Source organism: Electrophorus electricus, chromosome 3 (genome assembly GCF_041902795.1).
Source record: "Electrophorus electricus isolate QZ-2024a chromosome 3, ASM4190279v1, whole genome shotgun sequence".
Lineage (NCBI taxonomy): Eukaryota > Metazoa > Chordata > Actinopteri > Gymnotiformes > Gymnotidae > Electrophorus > Electrophorus electricus.
This window is the reverse complement of record NC_137499.1, coordinates 32,797,708-32,824,490: the sequence shown is the minus strand read 5'-3', so window position 1 is coordinate 32,824,490 and position 26,783 is coordinate 32,797,708. Positions and strand designations below refer to the sequence as shown.

Sequence of the window (26,783 nt, the reverse complement as noted above, 5' to 3'; positions counted from 1 at the left end):
ATATTGCTTTTGGACCTTCAGAGATTTCACATGGGAGTCCAGATTGGTCATGATGTTTGAGGTTTGCTTTGTTCAATGCCAATATAACAAGCATTGTTTTATCGATGCAAGTAGCTATATATAAATTCAATTACATTTGGGAAATGGTGGAAGTTAGAAGTCCAACAGAAGCTTTGAAACAGGCCTACCACTAATGCCAAGCTGCTTGTAAATTGGAAGCAACGAGCTTGTCTAGACTATGGTATTAGGTGTAGATTTTTACAGGACATCAAATTTCAACAAAGGGCTTGTAATTAAAACACTGAGTAGGGTCTCCTGGCAAACCTAAAACGCCCTAACTTGAGAAAGTCTTAGCAGCGTGTTAGTTTGTGTTCGTAAACAGAGAAAAGGAATTTATTTTTTTTTCTATTTCTGCTCACTGTGGGTGTGCACGCCTATGTTAACGCGTATTTTTGTCACTGTGTTTATCTCAGCAGGCAAGAAAGGATGCGCTCATAGGATAGTCGGCTTTATCAGCCAAGTATTAATACACACAAGGAACTTGGTTCCGGCCGTTGCTGACTCTCAAAGAATACGGACATTATATAGACAATACACGATATACAAGCAATATAAAGATTATATACAAGACCATATACATACAATGCAAGTGTGTGTGGTAGTTCTAACGACAATAATGCATACGTTTTGGAATCCGTGATGCACATCAACAATAATCTAGAGAACGTGTTGTTTTGAGACCAAATGAAAATGATATTATTATGATATAATATGATATGATATGATGTAATAATATTTTTGTCATCTTGACATCACGAGAAAAATCATTCTTTATGTCCACACAGAAAACTATCATGACCTTGCTAGACTGCCGTTTTCCTGTTCTATTTAACATTTTAAATCGTTATCGCACATGTGAATTTTTAACACGATTTAGTCTGCTTCGCTATTCTGGCATTTGTTGTTCTGCCAAACAAGAGGTTTGGTGAACTTTGACTTTTATTTCACTCCGACCCCTAGGCGGCGATGTTTTCGTCAAGAAAAAAGAAAAAGAAAAAGAATAAGAAACATTAACTAGCTACGAACATCCGGTTTCTTTCACCATCATGGCGGCGCCCGTATCTACCGGTGTGACAGCCTCTGAAAACATGACAGACTCCGCAAATGGTCCCATACAGAGCCCTGTGGACGGCCAAAAGCGACCACAGTTTGGTACTCGCTTTCTCACAGATCCGCGTAAAGTCTTTCAACATAATGCCTGGTACGTGATAGTTGTTTGTGCTTAATCTAACCAAAAGTTATTAGCTAGCTGGCTAACGAACTAGCTAGTTAACACTAGTTTACCGCCAAACCGCATTCTCTCTTTCATGCAGATATTTTAACATTACTATCTATCTGTATAACATTCATAACTATTATTCTATGAGACATATCTTTTAACTGAGCAGTGGTTAAGAGAATTTATGTGTGGTAAATAATTTTCTACATATCGCTAATTTATTTGGAGCAGAGGTGTTTGAACAAACGTATTACTACCCAACTTAATAAATAAACAATGATCATATTATTACTGTAATAAGCTTAGCGTCAGATTCGTTTATATAAACAGACATAGACTGAATATGGCATGTCGGTTCAGAGGTATATGAACTTTACTATCCTGCAGAGTTAGCTGTTGACATGTCAGTGTGTTGTCTGTTTAGTAAAAATAGATGCTACATTGCATTAAAGAACTTAGGGGCAGTGACTTTTTCTCTGTGTGTCCTGTCACAGGGATAATATGGCTTGGTCTACAGAGTTAAAGCCTGAGTCTTTCTGTGTACTGTCACAGGGATAATGTGGAGTGGTCTAGAGAGCAGGAGGAGGCCGCACAGATGAAAGTTCAGGAGAATAGTGAGCCTCTCCCTCCAGAGAAACAAGGTCTGTGTGCAGCTGTGTGCTCCACAAGCTAAATCCAACCATAATTGACATCCAAGGAGCAAAGACACGTCAGTCATTTTAGTAAATGATGACAATTAATAGCTTTCCATATAATGCCTAATCATGTACATCATACTTTTCCTTAAGAGTAGTTCTCTGAAGCTCTGAACTATTCAGTTGTTGTTTCTTATCATCATATGTTGCACATACCTGCATTCTGAGTGCTCTGTTCTTTTGAACAGTGGAGTTTGACAGCAGAGCTCACGAGTACTGGAACGACTTCTACGGTATTCACGAGAACCGCTTCTTTAAGGACCGACACTGGCTTTTTACGGAATTTCCTGAGCTATCCCCTCGTTGGAAGACAGCCTGGCACTCCAAAGAGGGAGCATGTTCAAGGGAGGAGCCTGCTCAGAGTGTACCAAACCTGGCAGTGAGTAGCGAAGAGGCCCCAGCAGCACATACGGAAAAGGCAGATTTCCCTGGCGTCTCAGCTTCCTATCGCATTCTGGAGGTGAGACAGTGGATGCATATTTATACATGTGGCTCATCCACTTACCAGCCACTTTATCACAAACAGGCTTGTACTTGTGTTCACTGGATACTTTATTAGGTGCATTATAGGTATATAGATACTGTATCTGAACTGATGCAGTTTTTGAGGTTGTGTGGCATTTTCAACACAGCATTAACACTGACCTGGTAGTGGCATAGGAGTGGCTGCTATGCCACCACAAGTGTATCAGCCACTGCACTGCTGCCCAGGCTTTTTAAAAACTATCCACATGATGCCTAACACATTCTGTGCATGGCTACAAATGGGCTGTAGTCTTAAGTATATCCCTGTAAGTCCTACCTGCAGGTTAGCTGCTTGGTGACCACCACCACATATATCTGAGTTTGTGTACAATGATCATGTGACATTTTGCAATTAAATGTGCCTCTGGTGCTTTAGGTAGGCTGTGGGGTGGGCAATACAGTCTTCCCAATTCTCAAGACCAACAAGTGAGTAAGACCACATATTGACATAAGTGACCATCAAGACACCTTTTATTGCTCAGCTGGAAAATATTACAATGCACATGCTCATAAAATGCATCTAAACACTCTGTGGTGTATGTTTCTTTATTTGTATCTTGCAGTGATCCAGGACTTTTTGTCTACTGTTGTGATTTTTCTAATACAGCTATCGACCTAGTCAAGGTGAGAGGGTTGTTTACTAGATTAATCTAATAATTAACCTTACAACCTTGGCATTTGATTGACCGGTCAGTTGGTGGGTTCACTGTAGTCTAATCCGGAGTACGACTCATCTCGCTGCCATGCTTTTGTGCGTGACCTGAGTGATGCCACAGCTGCGTATCCCGTTCCTGAGCAGAGCCTTGATGTCATTGTCCTCATATTCGTCCTCTCCGCTCTGCACCCTGACAAGTGAGTGGGATGGAAAGAACAGGTGTGTGCAAGTGAATAGTTTGTACATGAATCACCTGTGATAGCCTCAGCTCCAGTGTACACACTATAAAGAAGCTTTACTATCTAAGATAAATAATGTATTACTAACATACAGAAAAAAGCTGATTGACTCTCTGTGTGTGTGTGTGTGTGTGTGTGTGTGTGTGTGTGTGTGTGTGTCAGGATGCAGAGTTCTGTCAGTAGTCTGGCCCGTTTGCTTAAACCAGGTGGGGTCATCTTGTTGCGGGATTATGGCCGCTATGACATGGCCCAGCTGCGCTTTAAAAAAGGTCAGTTCCACAGCATTTCCCCTGCATGTCTCTGCAGAGACTTCCACTGTAGTCCTCTTCTTTGAAAAGGCAGCTGTCTAAGCCCCAGAATGTGTATGCTGTCATTTTAGGAAGGTGCCTGTCTGAAAATTTCTATGTGAGAGGAGATGGAACACGAGTCTATTTTTTCACTCAAGGTAAAGAGCCTTCGTGTGCAGCACGTTTACTGCATTACAGGTAATGATGTACGGCTGCCTGAAACTGTAACACAGCAGTGACAGGGCTAAGTCTGAGTTTATTAACAGAAGTGTACCAAACTGGTGTGGGTGGGTTCTTGTGACTCAGAAGTAAAGCCTCAGGGGGTGAGTTCTTTTGACTCAAAACCTCTAGCATTACAGCATAGAAATCAGTGTTTCCTGATTGGAGTTTATAGCCAATTTTGGTGTGTCAGTGATTTTAATTTAATCTACTGTCATTAGTAATCTCAGATTGACAGATTTGAAACTGGAAGAACCTAGCCTGCCTGCACATTTATCTCACCACCATTTGCTCTGGCATTCTTTCCTCCCTCCATGTGGGCTCAGATGAGCTGCATGAGCTGTTCAGTGGTGCAGGTCTGGAGAAGGTCCAGAACCTGGTTGACCGACGACTGCAGGTGAACAGAGGGAAGCAGCTGACCATGTACAGGGTGTGGGTACAATGCAAGTACCGGAAGACCCTCACACGACCTCAGGGAGATGCAGCACACAACTGAAGCTAATCACTGCCAGGACTTAATGAGTCCATGGAAACCAGCGGAACATGGTGTGCAAACTGAGCAGTGAACATGCAGGGGCAAAGACATTGAATACAGCGAATATCCCGGAGCAAGCAGAGGCAGTGACGGTAAATACAGCAAACATCCAGGAGCAAACGGAGGCAATGACGATGAATACAGCGGACATCCAGGAGCAAGCAGGGGAAATGAAAATGAATACTGTGAAGGTGCCTATGTGATCTGTGGTGTGAGTGTCTGGCTGCTCAGGTTGCTATGGCCACGTGGCTCTTTACAGCCATGTAGCGTGTTCAGAGTAATTGAGATGAAGAAGTACATAGAAGAATGTTGATGCAGGACTCTAAATCCCATCATTCCTTGCTGCCTCCCAGCCACCAAGAACATATGGCATTATTGCTTGCTTTTCAAGCATCTTAATTTGTATCTTAATTTTTTATTTTTTTTTTAATAAAAAAATGGCATGTTTTTATGAAAAACCCACTTCCTGTTCCTCCTTAGTCTCTTAATAGAGAAAGTTTCACAGCCTCTTAAAGACCTTGGCCTTCACTGAGGCTAGAACCAAAACTGGAATGGACACGTAAACTGGGTCATACTTGTCCAGCGGCATAATGCTGTTCCACTGTTTTTTCTTCTTCAGGTATTTATATTTAAATGCTCTAGCATGTACTGTCAAGTTGACTCAAGTTAAGGGCAGCTTCCAATTTTGTTTACATAGAGTGAATATAAGTGTAAATATACTACCTATGGGGAAAAGATTGTAAATATGCCAGTGATAGTATATTGCCTCGTAGACCTACAAGAAAGTGCAGGTACCCTCCCACTCGTATCAGATCTGGACCAAACAAAAATCTGAATTCAGCATAAGGACTGTAACTGAGCTGTGCAGAAAAGCTAATGGTCTGATTAAGATGATCATTTCCACGATGGCTATCAAATCTGTGATGTCTGATATGGGTCTCCTTTACACACTGCAGCCCATACCTAAAGGGAGTTGAATATCATTCATGGGTCAGAATTAATTGCTCTGCTTTGCCCAGAATGAAAGGGCATTCTGGCACTGACATTTGCTTCGCAGAATATTTTGAATCAAAGACCAAAAATGAATTTTTATAGTCTGCAGTCATCAGGATACTGAGCATGGATGTTTATCTTTGTGTGATGTTTAGCTAGTTTCATAGCCAAAGGTAAGTTCATTTGGGTTTAGTACATTTCCATGTGCTCTCATGTCTTCATTCATTTGGCTTTTCATTCTTGTCTTACTATCAGAACAGTAAGCAGATAGCAGCAAATAGTGTTTGAATGAAAACTGTGAACACAGTCTGTAATAAAACAGGTTAGTTTTACTTCTCTTTTTTCCATATAATACATTTGCTTGTCCATATTAGACAAATAAAAGTTATTATTGTCTATATTAGACAGAAATAGAATCTGAGAAATTGTTGCTCTAAAAACAGACAAGACAGGGTTTGGTCCTCTAAACTGAGCAATAACTGAGAATTAAGAATATTTTCATCCAGTTATTGTATGGGGGGGGGAGTTCCATTTACTTTATTTTTCTGTTCAATATTCTCTATTATGTCTCAACTTTACCATTACTTAATATAACTCATAGCAAATTAAATAATTATGGAATAAATAATGTACAGTATATTGTGAAATGATATTTGGTCCAATTTAAGAGTAGATTAGACAAGGCTAGATTGTAGTATGGAAATTGTTTTTTCTTTATCTCAATTGTTTTAAGTTAGGGTAACTAATGGCTTTTCAGATGTTTAGTTCAAACCTATCCAAAATAACTCTATGAATCTAGTGTATAGAAAAAAAACATGACACTTTTAGTATAGCTGGCGTTCTCTGTCTGGTTCCCTCTCTGGTTTTGGCAGCCTCTAATCTCCAGTGGGGGGATAGGGGGTGGAGGCTGTCCCTGCTCCTGGGCAGGACGGCCTGTACATTGGGGGCAGCTGATCTGCAGTGGATCTACCTATAGTCCATTGCTGTGTTTGGCCTCAGTTGTAGCAATGTTTCTGATTAAAAAAGATTGAAAAGGGAATTAACCCAAATGAGGTGTCCGTGTCCTCACTTTATCTTAGTTTAACTCTTAGTTTAACTCCGCTGTGACTTCCACCATGCCCACACACGCAGTGGCATCAGTGAGCAGCATGTTTTGCAATGACACTCTGAGCTAGGTCATTGCCTGGGGCAAGATCACAAGCACAGAGTTCTGGGGAGTGATCTACAGGGACCCAGGGCTTGTATGTGTCATGCAGACTGGACCAACCTAAAGAAATATCAGTTTTAGCACTTCATTACAAGAACACAATCCCAATCATATTTGCATGGCAGATAACAGTTAATTTTGAGACATGAGCACATAAAGTACACATGCTAGTCTTAGGCATCCAAGAAATTCTAAATAATTTATCTGTGTGCATTATATAAAAAATCATTTGTAACACTCTAGATATTATTGCAAACACATTGATACAAAAAAAGTAACAAGAATATGCAGAGTATTGTGTCAGTCTGAATAAAACATATTTCTGTTTCATACAAGAAGTAGAATGGTGTGTCAACCTAAAGGAGTGAAAGGAGTCTATTATTACAACACAGACCAAAAAAAAAAAAAAGATTTCTTTGGATTGTTAATAATCAATCATTTTACCAGTAAACTGTGTATGAAAAATGTAAAAGCAGATCCAGTAATGCTGGGTATTGGTAATATGCTATTAAATAGCAGTTGTTTCTTTACCCTTGTAGTGCAATTGTGCTACATGCATGTTAGTTACTGAACTTGAGTAGTGTTATACAGGATGTAACTTTTTCAGTATTTTTGAATGAAAGTGCCTCTAAAATTACTCATTTACATCTTATTTCTAAGGAATAAATCTTGAATTGTTATTGGAAATGCTGACCAATTTTCTGTTTTTTTACAAGAAAAATTAAAGGTATAACTACAAATCATACAACTATCACATATCATGGATGAAAAATCTGTTTTAAATTCTTCCTTACAACTATTATTGCAAAGTTGGATAAGCATAAGTATAATTCAACAGAGAATTTAAATGTTTATGTAAATCATATTTTGATTTGGCACATGCTTATTAGAAACTGACAGTAAGATCAGTGAAACAGACAGGAAAAGATTATTAGCCACTCACATAAAGTTTTTGTTTCTGTAATAGCCATAGGCCTACAAAACTACTGTTGTCTAAATTTACAATTTAAACATGACCAACTCAGTGAATTTTTAATTATAGATTCAGTTTTTACACAGTGTTTCTTTGCTAAGCTTCTTTAGACCACTAATAGTGCACCAATTTGAGAATTCATTGAACTTTATCAAAAAACAGACAGCATGGTCAATAAAATTACAGTCTTCCTATAAGTTCAACTCAAGCCTTATTCTATACTACTTAAACCCTAATAAATATTTACACGTTTCTTACATAGATGAATGGAATATTAATGGAAGTTTGGAATTTAGAAATGGGCGTGATCGAACGTTTGAAAATCATACACAATCTCACGAGAAAATATGAGATTTACCGATTATTGTTTACATTGCAAAAGATGAGAACCGAACCGAATCGATCCGGATTTTACTGAACCGCGAGAATAGAGCACTTCACAACAGCACTGTTGGTTTGTTCTCGAGAGATGTGCGCACGGAACCGATTTTTACGTGCAATTTCATCATTCCAGTCGTCGAACCCGGTTCGGTGCTGACCCAGAGAAGACAACGGAAACAAACACCTAAGAAGAGGTCGAGATTTATTGGCTTGAGACGAAGAAACGTTCGATACGATTTGAACATTGTTCGTGTTTAATTGCTATGTGGGCAGCATGCCGTTGCTTTGTAGGAAAAAAAGGACTCTAGCTAGCTAGGTCAATTAATAGACTACCTTAGCAAGTCAACGAGAGAAATAGACTATATCAGGGCCTCGAGTCGGAGGTATCCCAGCCTCCGCTTGACACTGGGAGTCGGAGCTGGCGTCTCCAAGACCTCTACTGGGTACTGAGCGTTGGGAACAACCGGGGATTTGGATGAGGCCTTGCTTGGGAATGTCGGGCTAGTCGAGAAGGACAAGATTGGAGTCAAGAGGAGGAGAGCAGTCTCACATTTAAACCAAAAAAATCACAGGTTAAAACGCCATCAACAGTTCAGGTAAAATGCGTGTCTTTGTCCTGCTTGATAATTATTTGCTGGTTGTCAAAACTTGTGAAGACTCTAGCTAGCTAGCTAGTTAGCTACATTACTAGGTACAAGAGCAGTGCAAACAATGTTGTCTGGAAGATAGCTACTCCCAAACCTCATCAGCATGCGTGAGATTAAGTGGGCTTCAGCTAATATACAAACCTAGCTAGTTGCCAAACAAATGCCAAATGGTTAACAGGTTAGCAATTCCTAGCTCATGTTTTAAGTACAATTTCACGACATTTTATTTTGTGTTTGCACAACACAACATGAAGATATCCTGCTAGCTAGCTAATTTAGCCAGCTTTCAGGGTGGCTGGCTAGTTAGCCAAGTGCCAAGATAGCCTTTATCTTGATTTTGCTCAAAGTAATCGATGCACTAAAATCCATATAATGTCTTTTGTAATGCGACATGTTGGTGTATTTTTGTGAGGTAGTTATATTTCAGTTAACCTAAAATGAACGCTAGTTAGCTAGCAAGCAATGTAACTTTGCTTCATCGACAATGTTTCGTTTGGTCGATATCTTAGTAACCAGCTGGGTTGGCTAGTTAACGCTAGATATCCTAGCTTGTTAGCTTGCTAGGTAACCTGTGTAGCTAGCTAGCTGTCTTTTAGCTGGCATCATTTTTCTTCTAGCCACCTCCCCAAACCTATTGCTGACCTAACGAAGTTATGTAGCTAGCTTGCTAAGTCTAATTCACATATTAGTATTTTGTTCTTCGATGTCAGATAGGTTAGCGTTTGATGCTGTGTAATGAGATTCGATGTTGTGACATGTTTCAGTAACTACAACTAACTAGATCATACAGGTTTTAATGTAGTTGTTAGCTCTTGCTGTGTCATATGGAGTCGTGTAATTTGATTTACTATGCTGGTAGCCTTTGCAGGCCTGTAGAAAGGAGAGGAAGTCTCATGAAGCCCAGGAAACGTCTCGAAGAAAACGTGCTTCAATGACACATGACTCAACATGGCACACACATTACTGTGGTATCAATCCGTCAGCGTCACTATGGCTACATAATCAGATGCAAAACTCTCTCTTTCTCAGACATGATGGAGGAACTGCACAGCTTGGATCCTCGGAGGCAAGAGCTGCTGGAGGCGCGCTTCACTGGGGTCGGCGTCGCCAAGGTCTGCCAGCCTGCCACACTCCCAACATTTGAAACCCCTCACTGCTCTTTCATCCCTCCATCTCTTTCTCTTCAGTCCCCCCTTGTCCCACCTTGTACTAATGCAACCATTTTATATTCAGCTCCATGTCTGTGTCCCTGCCTTTTTGCTGTTAATAAAAGACGAAGCAAGACAAAGTGAACCTGCACAGTCATGTTGCCTGTTAACTGAAACACTATTGAGACCTCTCTGCAATAAATTGCAGAGTTTTGGAAAGATATTGCATTCCATTTAGAGGTATGTACATAGTATTATAGCCAGTAGTTGTCTTGTTGCATATAACAGGCCTGCAGTGAATCACAGGAACGTATGCTGTGTGCACATCTTGGCTGATTCTTGAGGGCTATCTCTGCTAAGTGAATTTGCGTTTAGGGCACTTTTGAGTTACTCGGCCTGATGTATTTTTCTTTGTTGGTTGCATGTTGGATAGCAATCAAACTGATATCCAGCTTTCATTGGACAATGAAAGAAGGGCGCACATGGCGTGCCCCCTTTTTTCCCCTGTATATCCCGCCCCAAAATGTGTACAGACATATAGTGTGGACATATACACAGTGTCAGTGTGGTGCCTAAGCTAAGACTCATTTGACTGTCATCTAATACTCCAGCATTGAAGGTCAAAATGCACATCCCCAGTCTGAAGGACATTTATCTATTAACAGCTGCCAAACCTTTTGCTTGTGTGTTGTCATTAGCTTTCGGTAACCTTTAGCTAGTCGTTGGAGTTTAGGTAACCTTTTAGCCAACAAAACTTTTTAAAAAGGCAATGCCAATTTAACAACTTCAGTTTTCTTGTCGTCCATGGAACTCTGGTGTATAGTAAGGACAAAATGAAGAAATCTTGCTAAGCAGGATGGTACGATAATTGGCTTAAGACCATGGAGCATCATGAAAATGTTGTGCTGGAGTGTCTGAAGTTCATTAAGATGTGGCAGCACTTGTCTTGATGCACCAGGCACAGTAGGAAGCCAAGTCCCAACCAGCATGCGCTCGTCTGGCAGGAGCCTCTGTGCTGTGCAGGCTCCAGTGGGAGGGTTGGAGCCGGTGTTTCGCTCCCGCTGGCCTCGCCAAGCATGGCGTGCCCAGCATGGCCACAGCCACTGAATGCAGAGAGTTTCCGAGAGAGGGACGGGGGATGTGCGTTTTAATCTGGCGTTCCTGTGGGCCTCACTAGAGCCTTATTTCCTCAACCTTCATGAAAAAAAGTGTCTTGGGCTAACGTTGGAGGTGCGTTTGTCTTGAGGAAGCTGACATGGAGAGAGGCTGTGGTAAACGGCAGCCTCTTAGCTGCTCTTGTGCCATTGTGTTTCAAACTGATTCTTTGCTTAATTATATATATGTGTTTATTTCCTCCTTTCTCTAGGGTTCTGGCCACAACGAATCATCCAATCAGAGCCTGTGTAGTGTGGGCTCTCTGAGTGATAAAGAGCTTGAGGTTAGTTTTAAAACGTGTATGTGCGCACACACACTCAATCTGTGTTTCATGCACAGAACATACTCTGATGATGATGATGATTGATTCAGTACCTAAATTCACCTTTTTAGCATTGGCATATTGCCCAGAATGATACCTGTGCCAGCATACATGTATGAATGCATTCTTTTAATGCAGTTCACTGACACTGCAATGCAGCATGTGTTTACACATTTGTACGTTCCTTTAATGCTGAACTTCATAGCCAAATGTTCCAAGCATGGAGTTGTTGAAGATGAAGGCAATCCTGATGTTACCCAGGGCCTTTTTTAGGTGCACTGTTTGACATTTTCAGGGTAGAGCTGATGGAGGGGGTGTGGTGCAATGGGGTCACATTAGTGCTTCACGGTTTTGTTTAGTCTGGTGTCTAGTCGCTCGCTCTCTCATTTGCTCTCTTGGCAGATATCCCGCACAGTCTCACGATATCTCACACTGTCTCATAATATCTCACACTCTGTCTTGTTTGCTCGTTCTGTCAAACATGCTTTCTTTCTCCGGCTTAGACACCTGAGAAGAAGTCTAATGACCAGAGGACGCGCAAAAGGAAAGGAGATCCCTTTGACAGCCAAAGTAAACAGAATCATCCTGGCAGTGGTAGACTTGTTCTCCTTACCAGACTCCTTTGTCACCTTTCAGTGGATCTGTATTTTATCCAACATGCATTTATATTGTGTGACGAGACATTGGTTAATGTTATTTTTTTTAGGCTAGTGTCACATGACATCAGTATTTCAAGGCTGGATTGGCTGCTGGTGGTGTAGTTCATCGCACATTCTGACGGGTTTTATCTCTTGTTTTTCCTCTACCAGCCAAAGGAGGAGGCAGAGGACACAAAATCAGTGATTATTTTGAGGTGGGTCCTGCCGAGGATGCAACTGTCATGTTGTGTAACTTCAGCATGTCTTCAGAGGTTTAACTTTATTTGAAATGTGAAGGGCTCCTTGAAAGAAGTTTTGGCATGAAAGTGATTAAGTGCTCAGTGCAAGTTTTGCTGCAGTTTTTTGTTCTTTTGTCTGTATGAAGCAGGGCCATTTGAATCAGTTCTGTACTTTGTACTGTCTCCACCCTTTTTTGTTTAGTCAATCATATAGTCTTCTAAAAAGCTAAAGCATGCAGAGTCCTTGCATCCTGGATGTAGTGAAGCATTTCAATAGTCAAGTACATTTTATTCCCCGGCTAATTATAGCCAAGTTCAGGCCCAAAGAGAGCATTTTTTGTGAGTTGGGTGCTCTGACTATGTCCCATGATGCTGTTTTAAGGCCTCCTTCCCCTGACCAGAACAGAGCACAGTCAGCATTCTGCCATGTTGAAATTAGCTTTGCAAATAGTCATGTGTACCAATAATATGTGATCAAACAGATGAATAAGCCCATTGACTGGATTGCCAGGAATGACTACAACTTGAAACAAGTGATTTCTACCAAAGCCTTTGTTTGTCTGGAGGCTTCAGCTGAGCTTGCTCACTGGCTATTTGGCTGTTCAGACAGTGAAACATTTTTGCTTGTGTGGTTTGCCCCATCCATTTTCCCCCCTTCATATCCTAGTTCTCTGCATCAGAAAGCTTAAGTTGTAATAATGCAATAATGTATACTTGGTCATGTGGCGACTGAATTCACAGCACAGAGTGGAGCAGGACAGATTGAACGGGAGGTTATGAAAGATGTGCTGACAGAACATGGGTCTGGGTCACTGCAACCAATAGCTTGGTTTCCTGAAGCATTTGTTTCAATGCTGTAATCATCAGACTGGAACTTGGCGTACCACATGCTGGGTGAAGGACACATAGCCCACCTGTAATCTGAGTGTGCTTTCCCACTGAAACACAACACCAGCAGCAGTGAAGATGGCAGCCTGGCCTGTCTGTGCACACTGCATAGGGAAACAGGCTGGAAAAATAAGAACACCTCTACCTTGCGGTGAAATGTCTCCTCACTGCAGCATTAAGATTATTAGCAAATGTCAGGATTTTTATTTTTCCTGGGACTGACATCAGCTGTTTTGTTTGTTTGTTTGTTTGTTTTTTGAGGTGTCACTGCTGTATTAAAGTGAAAACCTCATGACACAAATTGGTCATAGAAGACAAGGGTAATGTCCATAGAGTAAAGGTGCCTTGCAAATGTGCTTTGATCGTTAGAGGAGAGGTAGGGCCAGGGACTACATGGGGACCTGGTAGCCATGGCCTAGCCAATCTCTAGCGCACTACTCACTTGGGGGTGCAGTACTCGGTCCTCTCTGTCCAGGACGGAGGCGCTGTGTAGCAGGTCTGCCATAGCGTGGTGCTGAATGTTTTCTGTTCAAATTTTACACTAATCATTCCCCCTTTATGCTAATCCTCTCCACTGTGTGTATCTCTGTCTGCTTTGTTCTCCCCCTCCCCCCAGTTTGCGGGAGGTAGTGGTGCAGGCACTAGTCCGGCGCGTGGTATTCCACCTGTGGTGCGTTCTTCTCCCCAGCACTCGCTCTCCAACCCTCCTGCTGCAGTGAGTTGCCGGTTCTCCTCTTCTTCCATTCTCAATTCTTTCTCTCACTCTCAGCCACTTATCACCTGTCTCTGTGGTGCCCTGGCTGGCTGCCTTGTTCACGTTTTAGGCCATCATCATATTGGTTCTCGCATTAGATTTAACCTCCTAATGACTTGTCAGAATGAACTTCAGTTTGGAGTGTCATTGTATGTTAATATTCAGTGTGACATGAAATATAATGAATGAAGGTGTGTGTGATTTAACAGGTGCAGCAGGGAAGCCCCTCCTCTATTGGTTCAGCAAACACAGACCACTCCCACTCCTCATGTTCCCTCAAACCAGCCATCACACACACACAGCACCGAGCAACACAGGTAGCATGCACACTCACTCTCAAAATACAAGTGTCAGATGACAGTGTAACGCATTTAGAAAATCTGCTTCCAAACGTTCGTTCTCTCTCTCTCTCTCTCTCTCTCTCGACCAGTCGGAGCTGACTCTGGAGAAGCTGGCTGCGTTGGAGAGCAGTAAAAGTTCTGACCTGGAGAAGAAAGAGGGCCGCATAGATGACCTCCTAAGGGTGCGGCTGCCAGCCTTTCCCATATGACATCTGATGCTGAATGATTAGAATTGCTGTGTTTGGAACCAATTCCCAGTGTTTACGCTTTACTGCTTGTTGCTTTAAACATGGATCATGAAATCAATGCTTAAGATTTTGAACATACAAATCATGTCGCTATTGTAAATCTAGACGTCTCTTCCTATTAACAGTGCTGCCTGTTCAAATGTTCTGTCTGGCCTCCCCACACTGAATAGCATACAGTTCTTAAAAGGTGTGCAATGCACTGTAAATAACTCACATCTTTATATGTCCAAATCCTCAGCAGACCTGGATGGCCTTTGTTAATATGCTAACATTCATGCGTTATGTGCATGTGACTAATGGCTTATTCTCCTGCTGCAGAACCATTACTACTGTGTTGCTCTTGAATTCAATATCTCTCTCCCTGTGTGTATGTGTTGCAGGTGAACTGCGACTTGCGTCGGCAGATCGATGAGCAGCAGCGAATGCTGGAGCGCTGTAAGGAACGCCTCAACAAGTGTGTAACCATGAGCAAGAAGCTGCTCATCGAGAAGGTGCATGAACCCGAACTTCTGTTCTCCTGGGGAAGGGAAATGCAGTGCAGGACCTGTGCTGAAAGTGTGTGTCTGTGTAGTCGAAGCAGGAGAAGATGGCGTGTAGGGATAAGAGTATGCAGGACCGCCTGCGGTTGGGCCACTTCACTACAGTACGACATGGTGCCTCCTTCACTGAACAGTGGACCGACGGCTACGCATTTCAGAACTTAATCAAGTAAGATGCACACCTTTTTTGGTTTTGACTAGGAAGAGCCAGCACACGTGCGCTTCATGTCCTGGCTAAGGCACATTCAAGCTGGGTTTGTGCTATGTTGTGTGCTCACCCTGCATTTATGAAAGATTCCATGGCTACAGTGCCAGGTGAGTGCAAAAATGGGCATTTCCTGCTGGAGAGAGGTGGGAATGTTCTCATTGCATAACTACCTGTTGGCAAGTTGCTGAACTCAGAACGCTGAATAACTGAAGTAATTACAAGATATTACAAAGCATGAAGTCCAGCAGGGGTGATCTGCTGCACGCAGGCAAGAGCTGGTGTACTGTCCATGTTGTAACACAAAGAAAAAAAAATACAAACTTCTGTGGTTATTTAACATACCAGACACACATGTCCTGCTCCTGTCCTGATTGACCAGAGATGGACTTGAGAAGCAGCACATAGAGGTAAAAGGTCTTTGACCTTTGGGTTATTGTGCCGCTGCACCTGTAACTGAGCTCGGCACGGCTGAAACGCCAAACGCAGTGTAAAACGCAACACAGGAGTAAAAGCTGCTTAAAGGAATATTCCAGTGCTAAACCTCTTAAAACATTCTTACATAATGCATAATTTTAAAATGCTTTTGAAGTGTCTGTCATGTTTAGATTTTATATTTACACAGATGCACAGCTTTAAAAAAAAAAAAAAAAAAAAAGGCTTTTACAACTGCAAGCATAAGTTGTATCGTGTGTAGTTTTCATGTCATGCACACAGTTGCCTTGTGGAAAGCTGGTTCGCCATGGTGCATACCCAAACACTCTCTTGCTGATCAATGGCACTGTATTATGATGCCCTGAATGGAAGTGTTCACAAATATGTTTGGATGGACTGATTGCAAAACTGGAAAATGAGTGAGTAAATTTGTGCTCATCTGTTTTGTCCTCTGTGCTGCATTTGTGTGACCAGGCAACAGGAGAGAGTGAACTCTCAGAGAGAGGACATTGAGAGACAGAGGAAACTTTTGGCTAAGAAGAAACCGCCCAGTGCCTCCCAGACTCCACCACCCAGCCTGGAGCCCAACAAACGCAAGAACAAGAGTAATGGTGCCGAGAACGAGATGTGAGCATCAAGAGGTGGAGGGGAGTGAGACAGGCAGGGAAGGAGAGGGGAGTGGGAAGGAGGGAGGAGAACGGGAGAAGCTGGATGGAGGGGAGTGAGAGGTTAGGGAAGGGGAGGGAGCTGGAGGGAGGGGACTGAGTGGGCAGGAGTATGAGGATCTACATGCTGGTATTTTTTTAGCTCACTGAAAATGTTTTGCATTGATGCCTTTTCTGTGATAGGTTATCACTAGCTGAATATCATGAGCAAGAAGAGATTTTCAAATTGAGACTTGGACATCTAAAGAAGGTAGTGTAACGAAATGCAGATGTGTTGCTTGTTCTGAGGTTTTTGTTTGTTTTAATTCTGTTGATGTTTTATTGCATTTTTGTGTGCTTATAGGAAGAAGCTGAGATTCAGGTCGAGTTGGAACGGTTGGAACGAGTGCGTAATCTTCACATCCGAGAACTCAAGAGAATACATAACGAAGATAACTCCCAGTACGACCCTTATTTCTGCCACTCAACTGCTGCTGTCAGGACGTTTGCTATAGTGCTCTCACACTGATGTTTGCTGTACATAGCTGCTGTGATGTTTGCTGTGACGCTGCTGTTGGGGCTTTTGCACTTACCAGTCTCTGAATGCCAGAGCTGCCCCTGCTGGGTTTTGCTGGACTTTAAAGTACCTGAGGTGAAGTTGACATGTTTGTTGGTGTGTGGCAGGTTTAAGGATCACCCCACCCTGAATGACCGATACCTACTACTACACCTGCTGGGCAGAGGAGGCTTCAGTGAAGTCTACAAAGTAGGGGAGCTTGCCACTGCACCTGGACATGCTGCACAGATGGACATGGACTGTCTTGTTTTTATACTCCTTGTTGATTCTCAAGTCATGTTGTTTTTTGTTGTTTTTTTTCCTTTTCTCCTCGTGTGTGTGTGTGTGTGAGTGTAAGTGTACTCTGAAGTTTTCACCATCATGTTTGTTGATTTGTACTGAAATGATTGTCTCTTGCAAAATTATTGTATTTCATTGTCTGTCTGTCTCTGGCCTGATTTCTGTGTTCGTCCTCCAGGCGTTTGACTTGACAGAGCAGAGATACGTGGCTGTAAAAATCCATCAACTCAATAAAAACTGGCGCGACGAGAAGAAGGAGAATTACCACAAGTAGGCCATTGCATCCCTGTCCCACCCCCCACTCACGCCCTGCCTCCATGTTCGTGCCCTTTCCTTCCAGCAGCTCCAGCCTGGGGGCTTCCTTTAGAGCAAAGTGCTGTGCTGCTTCTTTAAAATGCAGTTTAGGAATAAAATGTAGCTTTTCATCATGTTTGCCTTGTTGCATATATGATCCCTGCAGTCATGTAGTCACAGTCCGTACAAGATCATAGGGAATGTGACTGAAGCTGTGCAAGGGTATGTGTAAGCACTGTGGTTTTCTGACGGTTTCAGGCATGCCTGCCGAGAATATAGGATACATAAGGAACTGGACCACCCCAGAATTGTCAAACTCTATGACTATTTCTCCCTGGACACTGATTCGTGAGATACCTTTCCTGCTTGTTTAGATACAGTCAAGTATAGCAAATCTCAACGGTAGAGCTGATTTTTGAATGCATGCAATGAATTTGTGTGCATGCATGTGTAGGTTCTGCACAGTGCTGGAGTACTGTGAGGGCAATGATCTGGACTTCTACCTGAAGCAGCATAAGCTGATGTCTGAGAAAGAGGGCCGTTCAATCATAATGCAGGTTGTCAATGCCCTTAAATACCTGAACGAGATCCGTCCTCCAATCATCCACTACGACCTTAAACCAGGTACAGCAGAGAGATGCTCCATACAACCAGAGCCCATGGGGCTTCCACAGCACTTGTAAAACAGTCCAATATATAGATGTCATTAGACATTACCACCTGCAGGTGGCAGCAGAGTGCTCTTAATTGCTTATGGAAAACACTAGGACAACAGACTCCTAAAATGGAGGTCACACCATAAGCCTGTTGAGTTAGCTGACTTGTCTTGAACCATCAGTAAACTGGCTGACCTTTGATCTCTGATTGCTGTGCTTATCAAGGTAACATCTTGCTGGTGAACGGTACAGCCTGTGGGGAGATAAAGATCACAGACTTTGGCTTGTCCAAGATCATGGACGATGATAACTATGGCGTAGATGGCATGGAGCTCACCTCACAAGGAGCTGGAACCTATTGGTCTGTGCATTCTGAAAACACTTTGTGATGCAAACTATAATTGGGTATCTTTGTTCTAAAAAAAAAAATAATAATAATCTTGGTTATGGTCAAAACATTTGTCTAATGCCTAAATGGTTATCTTCCACAGATACCTAATGAGCTTCAGATCAAAGTAGTTGCCACCTTTGACGTTCACCCTTTCCCTCTTGTAGGTACCTACCCCCAGAATGCTTTGTGGTAGGGAAGGAGCCACCTAAGATCTCCAACAAAGTAGATGTATGGTCAGTAGGTGTGATCTTCTACCAGTGCCTCTATGGGAAGAAGGTAATGGCCACATTGATAATGCCCCACCTTTTCTCTAGCCCTCATTTGCTGCCTGTAACCACTAAATCAGCCATTTTATTAAAGGCTAAAATGCAAATGCATTCCAACAAGGAAAAAACTAATACTTTTTGGTCAAAATAATACTGTCCAGGCATCCATGTCTCATGTGGGCTTCACCAGGGTGTTTTTACATACTGCAATATATTGCAGATCATAGAGTAGCTATATACACACCCTACAGCTATCACCCTATTCTAAGCCTACGTTCACACTGCAGATAAAAGTGGTCCAAATCCCACATGTTCTTTCTGTGGCTCGTCACTATATCCTTTAAATCTGGCCTATATTTGACATTAGTCTGAAGACATTGTACCCCTGAACTGACCTGCATGTGCCCAATTTCAGTACCACATTTGAAAGTGTTAAATTTCATTGTGTGTTTGCTTTTCTTATCGCCATCCAAGTGACAGAACTGTGTGTCTCATTCAGAAAAATATTTGATTTTGGCCCATCTTATCTGTACTGCAGAAGTAGCCTTATCACAAAACTTTTAAATGTTATGACCTTTCCTCCCTGTACTGTTCTGCCTTGTCAAAGAACCATGCTGATGGATCTTGAATTGTCGTCTTTTGCCTGTTCCTCTCTAGCCGTTTGGTCATAACCAGTCCCAACAGGACATCCTGCAGGAGAACACTATCCTCAAAGCCACAGAGGTGCAGTTCCCTCCCAAACCTGGAGTTTCACCTGAGGCTAAGGTGTGTGTATATATCTCCTTCTCTCTCACTCATTCACTCAGCTCTGGAAAAAAAGAGACCACAGCAAATAATCTGTTTCTTTGATTTTACTGTTTATTGGTATTTGAGAAAAAAGCTGACATTTTTCTCAGATTCCAAATAAAAATAGTCATTTACAACTTTTTTGTTTGCAGAGAACAACCACTCCTCAAAATAAGAAAAAAAGTTTTCAGACTTCAAATATTGCAAATAAAAGAAGTTCATGTTAATTTTAAACAATACTAAACACCAGTCCTAAAGTTCTAACTTGGAAAGAGTTCGGACATCAATATTTGGTGGAATAACTGATTTCTAGTCACAGCTTTCATGCACCATGGCATACTTTCTGCTTTGTTCAGGTGATCACCTAATTAGTACCTCATTAAGTAGCATGAGGCATGTCTGTGTTGGATCACACGCTGGAATGGAACAGCTGCCAATATACAGAGAGAATTTTGGAGTAGTCCCCATTTATTGTATTGTGAATCATTAACCGCAGGAGTCGTGATAATCCAGATTTTAAGTGCTTTTTGAAGAGGAGGTGGTGGTTCTTCAGTGTACGTTTCAAGAGTGTACGGACAGGTGGGCAAGCTAGTACAGAAAGGTTTGAGGTGTTCCCCTCCCTTGAGGAGCAGTGGTTCAAGACACGGTGTACTCGAAGCATGAAGGGTGCGAGATACGGTGCAGGCTTAGACTAGTGTTTTCAGGTAGAGCAGAAAAGGTCTACACTTGTATGACTACTAATTTTATGTATCTCTATGCGGTTCCATCTTTCCAGGCTTTCATCCGCCGCTGTCTGGTCTACCGTAAGGAGGACCGCATTGATGTCCATCAGCTGGCCAGTGATCCCTTCCTACTCCCACACATTCGCAAATCAGTGGCCACCACGGGCAACTCCAGCACAGCGGTCGCCTCCACTTCCAGTTCCTCCAATAGCAGCGCCTCAAACTGAGAGCCCCCACCCACCTATGCCTGTCTGATTGGAGCAGAGAGAGTGGGGCTCTGTATATGCCCCACCCAGCTCTGCAGTACCGTAGGCAGAGGACCTGCCTCTGCCTACCGAGAGAGAGGTGGCAAGGAAAAGCAAGCAGGAGGAAGGGCCAAGAGGGGTGGAGGGAGGGAGGCGGGGCTGGAGTTCAGTCTCCCCCTCTGCCCTTCTTCTCTCCTCGGTATTTCAAGGCTTTCAACGTGGTGTGCGGAGTTTAAGAAGCATACTTTGTATGAGTGAGACAGTCAGTGAGAGGGACGGGAAAAAATTCATGAGGTTGTTTCATGTTTTAAAAAAAAAAAAAAAGTAATGGACACAATAGAGAAGAGGACACAACTGCAGTTTGGAGAGATGAAATGGACTGGTCCATGCCCTGCCCCCCACAACACACACACACACACACACACACACACATTTGTATCTTTTTTTTTTTCTTCTTTTTTTTTTTTTGAAGGCATATTCCTATGGGAGACAGACATCCCCCCCCCCCCTTTTTTTGTGTGTTTTATGTATAAGAACAGTGTGAAAGGTACTGAATCTAAAGGACATGCTCTACTCCTCCAGTCCCACTCCTTTCCCCCTCATAAGCTTTTAAAAGTACTTGTGACCATTAGGAATATTTCTGATAAGCTTATCACCGATAGTCCAGCTTCAACCAGCCATATTAAAGCAGAAATCATTGCTGAATCACCATCACACCAGTGAATATCCAACACTAAATTTAAACATGCTTTTTTTATTGCCATTCAAGAATTGTAATGAAGTCTTAAAGCTCCATCAACTAACTGTTCTTCTGAGACCGTTTATGTCTCACGTTTTTCTTTCCCTCCTCCTCTGCGACCAAAGCTGAGCTCTACCAGTAGGTGGTGCTGTTTGACGAGTTGTTTTTGTTTTTTTTAAATCTGTTTGGAAAGACATTTTTAGAAAGGTTCATATTGTAGATGGTTTAGAGACACTAATCAGTGGCCCGAAGTTTGTTCCATTTCGTGTTTTGAATTGGGCAAAAAACCTTTTTTTTTTTTTTTTTTAGTTTTTTGTTTAATAGATTTTTATTTATTTATTTTTTTGGCCATAATTTTATTTTACACACACACACACACACACACACTATATATATATATATATATATATATATATATATATATATATATATATATATATATATATATATATATATATATATATATATATATATATATATAAAATCTCACTCACACACACACATACTCATATTTATTTAGGTCTGTTTAAAATAGCCGATTCCTGGTCCTGATTGTCTACTGTGTGGGGGAAAAGGACTTTTTGGAGGGAGGGGGGATGATTATGGGGGTACAGGGCAAAAATGGCAATGATCATTAAATACTATTGGTTTAAAAATTCTCTATAGCCTGTTTGAAATGTTCTTTTTATAAGAATCTGTCAGAGATGCATTGATCATTTGTTATTCAGCATAAAAAAGCAATGTAATGCCACTATTTGAAATCCAACTTTCTATAGTGTAAGTTTTACATGGTGTATTTCTGGAGGTATGTTGTCCATATACCCTCATAGTGAAAATAACATTTTACTAGATAGGTTAGTCCTTTAAATTGATGAATTTATGGTTATCTCCATGCTGGAGCTCTTTTTAGACCCCTCAACTTGGGCTGGAGTAAAAGGTTTAGCTAAGGACTAGCTGAAGTGTTCTAATTTGTCTGCAACGCAAACTGATTTATGCAAGGAAAGTTTTTTTACATTCTACATTTTATGCACATTCAATGTGGTTTACTAATAAAAGTAATACTAGTTTTAAATTGGAAAAAAAAATTATAAAAGTTAAAGGAGCAATAAGTCATTTTCAATGTTTCTTTACATTGTGAAACAGCCATTATACTGACACCTAGTGGCCAGGATTTAGAGACTCTACTAAATTTATTTTAAAAATGGACCCCTCCATGTGGAGGACCCACTCTATGGAGCATAAACTGGTTTGTTTGAGGACTGTAATTCAATTTTATTAATATCATGTTAGCTGCACTTTTATTTAAATTTAATTTTTTAAATAAATACTTTCAAATATTGTTTGGTATTTTGGTGGTTAAAAATGACTTATTGGTCCTTGGAAGTTTACAGATTAAAAAATAGTTATGTAACAGGAGCTAAAAAAAAATGGTTTTTTTTAAAAAATATAACAGCGAGTGCAGTATTGTCTTTAAAAGCTAAAAAGTATGCCTTCAAAAGCTACATCAAACACATTTTTCAATCTTGATTTTAAAACTGTCTGTAGAGGCACTTCTAAGGCTTTTCACTGTTACATTTTGCAGCATAGAAGCTAAATGCATCTTCTGCATGCTGACTATTTACCTTAGGCATGGTTACCTGATGGTGAGGCCCTAGAGAATCTGAGAGTACTGTTTAGAGTATATTGCTTGTGCATATTTACATTTACAGCATTTGGCTGTAGCGACTCTGAAGAGGTGAGTTCTCACTGTTGGATTGAAGACAGCCAAAGAAGAGCCTTAATCCAATTTTCTTTGTGCTTTGATGGATAGTGGAGTATTGTGCATACTTGGGTCCTAAACAATTTAGAAATTTAGTGGAACTATAATTCTGAAGTTTTTAAATATTGGCATCCAGTGTAAAAGTTTAGGAATTTAATCTTTTGCTTGTAGTAAAAACTGGCAGCTGCGATTTGTATCAGTTGAACTTGTTCATTTTTCAGAAGTCTGATGATAAAACCACTGCAGTAATCAACTCTGCTAGACATAAATGCATGGACGGGATTCTCGGGCTCTTGTTTTGGCAAAAGTCTTTCTTGTGTTTAGATTTTTGATGTGATTCAAAGCTGATCTAGTAATTGCTTTGGCATGACTACAAACATTGTGATCACAGTCCATTAGGATATTTAGATTACAAACCAGGTCTTTTTATTTGATTCTATAATATGATTGCTCCAGATTCCATGTGTTGCAGAGTAAAATCCATAATCTCCATGTTATCCTTATTTAGCTATATTGTCATGGCACTTAGTGATTTGGTGACTCAGCCAAATAAATCTGAGTATGAAATTTATTTGGCCAAATAAATCTGCTTAGCTGTTGAATATATTCTGTAGTTTTGTATGTTTTGGCCAAGAAGAAGTGTATGCAGATTAAATAAAACTCGCTCAAGATCCGATCCCTGGAAAACACCATAGGTCATAGCATCTGCTGAGATTTGTCCATTTCACCATAGTATCTGTCTTGAAAATATGAACTAAACTGGTTTGGGATTGTTCTTGTGGGTCCAACCCAGTTCTCAAGTCAGTGTTTTATGATCTGTGGTGTCCGGCTGCAATGAGACAGCTGGGGTAAAACAGATCATCTTTTATTCCCATTTAAATGGATGTAATGAAGTCTTGGTGTAATGGTTGGGCTGAAATCTTGGTTGAAAAGAACTGTTTAAGGATGTTTAAACACTACTTTCTCAGATTTATCCCAATTAAAGTTGCATTTGAATGGAGTGTAATTAGTTAAAACCATTGCGTTAAAACTTTTGCCCTTTTTGTACTATACTGAAGTGGGTTCTAACTGGATTTAATACATTTTACATCCCAAATTCAAATATCTTATTTGCACAGGTGTGAATGTCACAGAAACAGAATGTTTTATGTGATGGTTCTGCACTTTCTTGAACATAATGGACCTGTCCTAAAGGCATTAGAGAATAGAAACCACTGCATACAGAATGCATGCAAGCACAGTGCATACTGAGAAGAAACCTTACTTACCTTTAAATATGACATTTTAAATGGAAAGTGAATAATTATATTGTTCTTACACCTTAGTTTATGTTTAAAAAAGAAAAATGTCTGTACTGTTTATATTTGATGATAACCAAACACCCATCCAAAAGAGCTGGAGGTCATGAGAGCAGGGGAACTAATGCTATAGCTTACAAGTGGTGAAGTGCTCACCCAGCCAAGTCTGGTAACCTTGGCTTAATGCTATGAGACAATTTAATAGCCTGGATGATTGAAAGCTATTGTAGATGTATGAACCAGGATTCACAAATTAGCACGCTGGCTAAGGGTGTGCCTAAGTTCGGCCCTAACTTGATTGTATTTTCACAAGAATTAAACAAAAGTCACCACCACTGGGTTGAATGACTATAGAGCTGTCACTTTGACTTCTGCCATCCTGAAGTCCTTTAAGAGACTGGTAATGGCTCATTTGAGGAACATCACAACCCCCTTACTGGACTCCCTTCAATTTGCATATAGGGGGCTAACAGGTCGGTGGGCAATGTGGTTGGGCTTCACGTACTTCAGCAACTCATGGATCAGCAACTTCCTCACTAGCAGAGAGCGGCTGTTGAGGTTGGTGAAAGTTCACCACAAGAACCCAGAACATCAGTACAGGTGCCTCACAGGAGTTTTGTATTCTCACCACTGCTTTTCTCAATGTCCATAAACAACTGCACCTCCATGGACCCCTTGGAGATAGAGAACAAGTGTGTCTTGTGTGTGGTAGAACTGTCTCTTATAGTACTCTGTATAAACAACTATGCGGTGTGAGTTACTGTACTCAAGAACAGGCTCCTTGTATGTGTGAGTATACTGGGCCAATAAAGCCTGATTCTGATTCTAAATCCAGTTTTGTACTGTACAGTACACCTACAAGGTTTGGGGTTTGCCTGTGCTCTGCCATTCTCAAATGCATAGCCCTTTATAAAGTCAAAACGACCACTGGGAATTCATCCACAATGTATTTTTTTTTTTCCTGGAATGATACTTTTTTAAGGACACTGCAAGTTTACTTCTTCAAAATGTTGGCTGTCTACTGACGTATTTTTCTAATCATGCCGTTTGCTGGGTTTGTGACCTATTCATCCATATGCCTAGTTTTGGTCTCCACTGTCTGCAGACTGTGATGATGACGTGGGCAGGGTAGGCGAAATGCAAGCCACGGGCTGTTAGCTCGAAATTGGCAATAGGCTGCAGGGCAGTATAGTGGGTTTGCTTTGCACCGTTACTGTACTAGAAGTCTTTCAAAGGTAAACTTTTCCCTTCAGATGTAAATGTATAATCGTGTAGGTACCGCTCAGACAATCAGCTACCAATACATACAACACGGGAAAGATAGATTTCCTAAACGTCTGCTAATATCTTCCCAGTGCAAATCTGTTGAGGGTGTCGAGTTGTCACTCAAATTACGACCTCCGCCTTCACTTGGCCAGAGCTGCTGTGTATGAGAGCTTGTGGTGGCGCAGTGTCTCCCTCATTCAGCCATCTGAGCACAGAAACGTTCAGAAAACAACTCTACATCCAAGCGCCACCTCGCTCTGAAACGCACTGGCTTTGCACTTCTCCACTGCGAACTCCACAGGAAAAAGTTCCCTCTCTCTTCTTTAGTGTACCTCTGCACGGCAACAGCGGGCATGCATCGCCAAGGCGGGCAGCGACGCAATGACCCGAAAAACGGATGGAGAGATGTTCTCCACATTTACCGATGCACTTTATATTTATTGGTTTTAAGTCTGGAACTGAAGACTGGACTTACAGGTAAGAAGTAATTGTTTAAAAAATCCTATAACCGCGTTTAACTATTTTTTTCTTGTTTTCCGAGCACAAAGATGCACCGGAATGTTCCGATTTACTGAACAGTTTTGTGGTTTGGGACATTTGGTTTAAGTTGCAGTCTAGCTTATGTAGGCTATCTGGCTTCACCGATGCGATGGAATGCCACGAAAATCCAAACTTTGAGTGGAACCAGATGTGGAAGGAAGGGAGGAGGGGGAGGGGACTTCTCTCGTTTTTATGTTTTAATGTTGCCTAGACTTTGTGAGGAAGCGAGGGAGGTTTGTTTCTTATAGGCATCACAGTGGTCAAAAAGCACTTTTGCAGAAATTTGATTTATTTTTCCTTTCATCCACTTCTTCGCATCACGCGAGCAGTGACCTAAACCGGTGAATCGGCTACAGTAACGAACTGCAGCCGGCGTCTATACAGTCCCGGTGTTTCGCCCGGCTCTCATTTCCTCCGTTTAGTACTAGTTCTGCTTAGGAGCTACGAGAGACAGCCTGAGATAAACTAGATGTTTTGTACCTTTGTGTTAACAGCTGTCAAGATCCCTTACGCGTCACTCAAATCTAGAAAATACACGCAAGAATGTGAAGCAATTTGTCTTAGAAAAATAGACACTAATTCGTTGATGTCGCAGAACGGAGTCAGATTCTAAAGTTTTAATCAGCTCAAAGCTGCAAAGCGACAAAGCTAAATTTTTTCAGCTCATGTTTGGAAATCCAGATAGCACAAAAGTCTTCACTAAGTGAAATTAATTAAATTTCAGTAATGTAAAAGAGATATAAACACAGAAAGTTTGCCAAGGACCATTTGCAC

At 41.4% G+C, this 26,783-nt stretch overlaps 3 protein-coding genes across 9 annotated transcripts in view; all 3 read left to right on the top strand.

The window, feature by feature from the left end:
* The window catches only part of mettl2a (methyltransferase 2A, methylcytidine), a 5,095-nt gene extending 236 nt beyond the window's left edge, over positions 1-4,859 (top strand). The window contains exons 2-10 of one of the 4 annotated variants that reach the window (XM_027003363.3): positions 1,021-1,261; positions 1,832-1,920; positions 2,163-2,434; positions 2,876-2,925; positions 3,063-3,123; positions 3,212-3,351; positions 3,556-3,662; positions 3,773-3,838; positions 4,226-4,859. In XM_027003363.3, the coding sequence (XP_026859164.2) occupies positions 1,107-1,261; positions 1,832-1,920; positions 2,163-2,434; positions 2,876-2,925; positions 3,063-3,123; positions 3,212-3,351; positions 3,556-3,662; positions 3,773-3,838; positions 4,226-4,395 (1,110 nt within the window). In that variant the 5' untranslated portion in view covers positions 1,021-1,106 and the 3' untranslated portion in view covers positions 4,396-4,859. Of the gene's footprint in view, positions 1-1,020; positions 1,262-1,773; positions 1,921-2,162; positions 2,435-2,875; positions 2,926-3,062; positions 3,124-3,211; positions 3,352-3,555; positions 3,663-3,772; positions 3,879-4,225 lie in introns of those variants that run through there. The other 3 variants (XM_081711175.1, XM_081711177.1, XM_081711176.1) reach the window with 3 other exon arrangements.
* A 3,119-nt stretch (positions 4,860-7,978) lies between these two features.
* tlk2 (tousled-like kinase 2) lies at positions 7,979-23,511 on the top strand. Of its 4 annotated transcripts, none has more exons than XM_027003375.3 (21): positions 7,979-8,584; positions 9,665-9,747; positions 11,150-11,221; positions 11,764-11,830; positions 12,070-12,113; positions 13,642-13,740; positions 13,989-14,096; positions 14,210-14,302; positions 14,749-14,859; positions 14,940-15,076; positions 16,022-16,174; positions 16,396-16,462; positions 16,556-16,653; positions 16,876-16,957; positions 17,226-17,317; positions 17,600-17,689; positions 17,796-17,965; positions 18,223-18,358; positions 18,553-18,664; positions 19,312-19,419; positions 20,216-23,511. In XM_027003375.3, exons 2-21 carry the CDS (start codon positions 9,667-9,669, stop codon positions 20,387-20,389), a joined length of 2,094 nt encoding a protein of 697 aa, XP_026859176.1. In that variant the 5' UTR covers positions 7,979-8,584; positions 9,665-9,666; the 3' UTR covers positions 20,390-23,511. The 4 variants fall into 4 exon arrangements, with proteins under 4 accessions (XP_026859176.1, XP_026859175.1, XP_026859178.1 ...); XM_027003374.3 differs by having other exon boundaries at positions 11,764-11,854; XM_027003377.3 differs by lacking the exon at positions 13,642-13,740.
* A 2,118-nt stretch (positions 23,512-25,629) lies between these two features.
* Positions 25,630-26,783, top strand: part of mrc2 (mannose receptor, C-type 2) — a 37,360-nt gene continuing 36,206 nt past the window's right edge. The window contains exon 1 of the mRNA XM_027003360.3: positions 25,630-25,946. Within this exon, the coding sequence (XP_026859161.3) occupies positions 25,823-25,946 (124 nt within the window). The 5' untranslated portion in view covers positions 25,630-25,822. The remainder of the gene's footprint in view (positions 25,947-26,783) is intronic.